The following is a 5,551-nucleotide window of genomic DNA, read 5'->3' as shown; positions in this document are numbered from 1 at the left end:
AAAAAAAAAAAAAAAAAAAAGTGAGTTGATGGTGTTAGTCCCGGGTCCGTGTGGCTCTGTGAATGGATTGCTTTAAGTTACGTTTCCTGTTTAAAACTGGAGCCTACCAGAAGGGTTAATCAGAGCAAGAGTGTCTGGTGTATCTGAGTGATGTCGTTCTTAATGTTGTTCTCCGAGGGAAGAACTAGGGCAGGCTGTGCCCTCCTGTTCACTGATTAGCTGCTGGATGTGTTTTTACTTAGGTGTAATGCACAGCAAACAATAGAAGGAACACAGGCTTTTCTTCTGTCTCCTGTGAGAATGGTGTCATAAGGAGAACAGTATTCATCATGGTTGTCCTCACTTGTAAGCTGGAAGTTGGAAAAGTCTCTGAACTTTTTTAAAAATATAGTAGCAGACACTTCATTTGAGAAACAAGGCCATGTGGAAGAGTGTGGGAAGGAGTTTAAAAAAAAAAAAGCCACCAGAAAGTGTCTACAACTAAAAACTGCAGCTACAATTAGGTTTAGCTACACTGAGATAAATCTTCCCCTCAGTGGAGGAGTGAAGACAACGATTGAAAATGTGAAAGCAAGCAGTCAGTTTCTATGGCTCCTTTAGGTCAGCCATTGGAATTGTCTCGTTGGTCTTCCCATTTCAGCTAAAATGTATTGGGTACCTTAATGTTTTCACAACTTGTTGACTATCCCAGCTGATATTTTTTTATATATAATATAGATGTGTGTGTGTGTGTGTGTGTGTGTACAGCTAAGATGTCTGAACTATAGAAGTTGACCATTGTTAAGAGCACAAGGCTCTCCTAACAGCATTAGCTGCAGATTGGTTGATAGTTTTCATTCATGTTCTTCCCTGAACAAAAATAAGGTAACGCTGAATCTTCAGCATCAACTCTATTGAGTAGACCACCTCATTTTCTGTCCTCTTTTACACTAAAGTGTAATACCCTTTCAAAGTCAGTAGAAATGTGGCAAATCTGTTTTTTTTTCTTTTTCTACTTTGCAGTTTGCTATTGTGGTATCATACTTCAATCTAACTAGAAGGAGCTTGTTGTAAATTGTTTTGATTAATGTTAGCAGGAACCTGGTGGGAGTAGTTTAAGTTAAACAGTGTGAAACAGAAGTGTATCTAGAATTTCTGCTGTAGACAGGGTTGCCCTTAGTGGATATCAAATCTTATTTCCTAGTGATTGGTTCTGTCTATGACAATCCAAATAAAATGCATTAAGGTCGTAGCAACTTAGAGTGTATCTCATATTCATAATTGTGGTTTCTTTAATAGTTTTGACTCTCAGTATTGATAACTTTACACTTGCAATAAGAGCATCTTAAACTCATCTAAATGATTTTTTATCAATATTAATGACCAGCAGAAATTGATTTGGAAACATGTAAGGTAGAAGATATTAGCCAGTGAGATTTTGGTTTGTTTCTTTCTGTATGTTTTGCTTCTATGGCATCTTCAGTATTTTTTTTTTCTCCCATAGTACTTCTATGCTGCAGAACCAGCCACACAGGCACTATGGAGTTACCTCCCCAATTAGCTTGGCTCCTCCAAAGGATATAGATTATATTCATACTCAGAAGCTAGTTGAAGTAATGGAGTCATTTGGAGTATTTGAAGATGAGGAGGAGTTGAATCACAGGTATAAAACCACAAATATTAGTTAATTTTTTTTTTTTTGAGAACAGATTTAATGTGAGTTTTATTTGCAGGCTGGTTGTTCTTTGTAAATTGAATAACTTGGTCAAAGAATGGATTTTTGAACTTGGTGAGAGCAAGGTAGGAATTCTTATTATGCTCTTATTGAAAGAACTGAAGCTTCATTGTTTCTATTAATGTCACACCACTGATTTATGCTAAAGTTCTACTTATATCTTTACTCTTAAGAGTCAAGTAAAGCTCCGGTAACTGGCACTGAAATATGGTAGAAAAGATTATTCATATCAAGATCTTGAAGTCTTTGAGATAGTGAATAAACTTGGGAAGCAGCTGTATCAATTGGTTGTAGCAGTTAACGAAGATGAATATTTTTGGGGGGGTCAAATGGAAGTTAAATAGGCACCAATTTTTGCCCCAAACAGCTTGAAGAACTCAATCTAATATGAAATTATGCTAGACTTGCATATTGTATAAGATAATGTTAAAGTTCTTCTTCTGGAAGGCTAATAGTAGGTCTTAATTTGTATAAAAATAATTAAAGGACTGTGCATTGCTCATGCTTTTTTGAGTTGCAAGTGCTTACTTTAGGAAAAAAGTATTAATCCGTTTGAGATTTGACTAACAATGCAATACGGGGGTGGAAAGCCACGTTTAAGGATATAATCAAAGTAACTCATTCTAATTAAACTTGCACATAGTTCAGTAAGTATTATATTCTAAAGAAAACTTTCTCCTACCTGCAGAACCTTCCCCCTTCAGTGGTAGAAAATGTTGGTGGCAGAATATTTACATTTGGTTCTTACAGGCTTGGAGTACACACCAAAGGTAAAGTTCTAATTATCTGATCATAGTTCTGATGACTGATAGTGGCTACCAACAATAACAGGAGAAATTGAATCTCTTTGTAGGTGCTGACATAGATGCTCTTTGTGTTGCTCCTAGACATGTGGAAAGATCAGATTTCTTTCAGTCATTCTTTGAAAAACTAAAGCATCAGGAAGAGATAAAAAATCTAAGAGTAAGTAAGCTCTTCCTTGTAGATGGTGTTACTTCTACAAATAGGAACAGTTGTGTTCGATATTCATGTTAGTAGCGAATGTATTACAAGTTCTTGACCATTTTAAACATGTTTTTTGTGGTATGAAAATGTTGAAGACAAGCTTTTGGTTCCTTTCCCCAGTGGCTATACATAATAGGAATCTTTGTGGTACACTTGTCCATATACCCAGCTCTAGCAAACACTGAATTTGCCACTAAGAGTTTTGCTTTAATTTCAGATGTTGTAAGGGGCTTGGAAATGAGGTTATTACTTGCAAGTAGAAAGCAGAAGGGTCAGCTTAAATTTAATGTGATGTAGAAAGGCTTCTGTCAGTACTTCTTCATAGAACTGGATTTGCTTCAGTATTTTCAAATCATTTGTCTCCTTTTCTGGGTACTTAGCTTGAGATTTAGCAGTAGTGATGCATGTGGACAGCTCTATATAAAGCTAATAGGAGCAGATGTAAGTGTATGTAAATATACAACATTACTGCTTTGTAAAATCACTTCTAGAATGTTGCATGTCTTGCATATAGAGCTGAACTCCTGACCTGCCAACTTCTGAGCAGGGGTAATACCGTCTTCCGTGGGGGAGGGAAGTGAAAATATTATAAATGTTACTCTAATCAAGGCCTTAAGGTATGTATTACTCAAGTATCTAGTGAAGGTGTTGTGCCATGGTGTGCATCTTCTATAGGAGGTGGAACGTGTTCAGACTTCTGTCTGTATGGCTAATCAACACAAAATATGATCTTTAATCACAATATCATAATATTATTTCACAGCTAAGGTGTGAAAACTTATTTTTAAGAAACAGCTGTTTGCTTTGGCAGATCTAGTGGATAATATTATAGATGCTTCTAGAACAGCCGTTTAGCATTGTCACCAGAGTTAAATCTTTGACATCATTTTGACATCAGCTAGTGCTTCACTTGTTGAGTTAGTGATTCCTGGCACTAAATCTCCAAGATGTCCATGTTTTTGAGTGCTGTAATAAGATTTGAAGGTTATCTCGGGTCATTAGTTTGAGAAGAGAAATGAATATGTGGACTCCTTTGAAAAGGTGGGGATTTTTTTCCCTTGTGAGTTCTACTCTGGTGCTAGCCTTTGGTCTCCACTGTAGGCCAGCAGTCATATGTCCTTTTGCTGAACAGAGGCTAGTTTGCTTTGCCCTTGTCACTTTCTCTACAGGCTGCTGGATGTTTTCTTACCTATTTTTTGTATGTTAGAATTTAAACAAATATTTCATGCATCCTTTTACTTTCATATCTCTTGTTTTGTTTGCAGGATGCCTGAATTGCTTATCCCTAGATGTAGCAGTCTTACCTGAATGCTGCTTGCAGAATCTGACTCTAGCTAAACATAGAAGGAAAAAGAGGCTTTGTTCCTGTGGGGGGCAGGCACTTAGCACCTGAAATGGCTGTCCTTCAGTGGTTTCTCCTAGAAACATGAGCTAATAAGCCTAGCTCTTGTGCTTACATTAAGATTGGAGGCTATGCTTGTTCATTCTTGTCTTCTCTGTTTTTAAAAACAAACAAATTCAAGTTGTGAGCTTTGTAGTCTTTATTATAAGTAAACTTTTTTTTTTAAAAAAAGTCAGTTGAGTCAATTTGGTCAAAGTCAGTTTGAGTCAGTTCAGGTCAATCTTCTTATTTAGCAAAAGTGCTAGCATATGTGGCCTCCTGCTTTAAGTTTATGGAGACAATCTATACGATAGTTTTTCTGCTGTCTAAACCTTGGGGATGGAGAAGTGCTTCCCTAGCTTATTTTTCCTCTGGCAGTCGCATTCAAAAAACTTCATATGTATAAGTAATGAGCTTAAATAACTTTAACTCTAGTATCAGTACAATACTGCCTGCAGCTTATCCAATTTTGTTGATTCAGAGGCAACTCAGTACTTATATGAACAGTATAATTTTTTTATTTCATTGTAGTTTAAGGAAAATGACAAAGTAGCAAAAGGTGTTTTAATTATCCTCTCCTTCCTAGGCAGTAGAAGATGCATATGTACCTGTTGTCAAGTTTGAGTTTGATGGCATCGAGGTAAGAATTTTTTTCTTTTTTGTCCTTTGCGTCCTTTGCATTAGGATAACTTAGCATCATCACAGGTCTGTGAAAATTTTACTAGGGTTTTGGTACCATAGGGTTTTTAGAAAGCTATAGGTGAACAGCTTTACCACAATCCAGGAGAAGACATTACAGTGGAACTGAGGTTTGGAGAAAAGTCAGTCCTTAGGAAGCTTGACATGCATGAGAAAATCAAGGATGTTTTCTTCTAGATTTGTGCTGTAGGCCAAGTTAGCCTACTTGAATTATTTCCATTTCACAAGGACTGTGCAGACTGGAAATAAAGGCTAAGGCTTTGCTTATTCTTCTTGGCTGTGACAAGCTAGCTTTCTTCAAAAGGCTGCATGTTGTGTATTTCACTGTATGAGTTGTAAGCGGAGTAATAAACATTTTATTGCAAATGGGGGGGAAAAAGTAATTGTGAAATAAATGTGATAGGACAAAATGAAGTATTTGCTTGATTTCTGCCTGCATTTGTCAGTAGTAGAGTTGTAGGAACTCTTGTATCTTGAATAAATATTTTCCATTAAATAAAGGCAAGTGTGTGTTGAAGTACCCAAGCATGTTACTACTTGATATCACTGTGATAGAAACCAATTATTTAATGATCTTCTCATGGCTTTTGTCATGTAAAGACACTTTCTTAACTCAGGTTGTACTAAACATAAGTTGGGCTCAGAAGAGGTTACCACACAGTGTTCTCTGCTGTAGTTGAGGTCATGGAGTTAAGATGCAACTTTGCTTTTTAAAGGGAAATCTAAGTTCGGAGTCTTAAAACACCCAAAAA

At 36.5% G+C, this 5,551-nt stretch overlaps 1 protein-coding gene across 1 annotated transcript in view; it reads left to right on the top strand.

Moving 5' to 3' along the window:
* The first annotated feature begins 1,244 nt into the window (after nucleotides 1-1,244).
* LOC104909489 (poly(A) polymerase gamma-like) overlaps nucleotides 1,245-5,551 on the top strand; it is a 6,760-nt gene continuing 2,453 nt past the window's right edge. The window contains exons 1-5 of the mRNA XM_031552666.1: nucleotides 1,245-1,642; nucleotides 1,713-1,779; nucleotides 2,403-2,484; nucleotides 2,568-2,677; nucleotides 4,687-4,740. Coding sequence (XP_031408526.1) covers nucleotides 1,437-1,642; nucleotides 1,713-1,779; nucleotides 2,403-2,484; nucleotides 2,568-2,677; nucleotides 4,687-4,740 — 519 coding nt within the window. The 5' untranslated portion in view covers nucleotides 1,245-1,436. The remainder of the gene's footprint in view (nucleotides 1,643-1,712; nucleotides 1,780-2,402; nucleotides 2,485-2,567; nucleotides 2,678-4,686; nucleotides 4,741-5,551) is intronic.

The sequence above is a fragment of the Meleagris gallopavo genome, chromosome 2, assembly GCF_000146605.3.
Source record: "Meleagris gallopavo isolate NT-WF06-2002-E0010 breed Aviagen turkey brand Nicholas breeding stock chromosome 2, Turkey_5.1, whole genome shotgun sequence".
Classification (NCBI taxonomy): Eukaryota; Metazoa; Chordata; class Aves; order Galliformes; family Phasianidae; genus Meleagris; species Meleagris gallopavo.
Note: the sequence above shows the minus strand (reverse complement) of the source record. Positions and strands in the feature narration are given on the sequence as shown.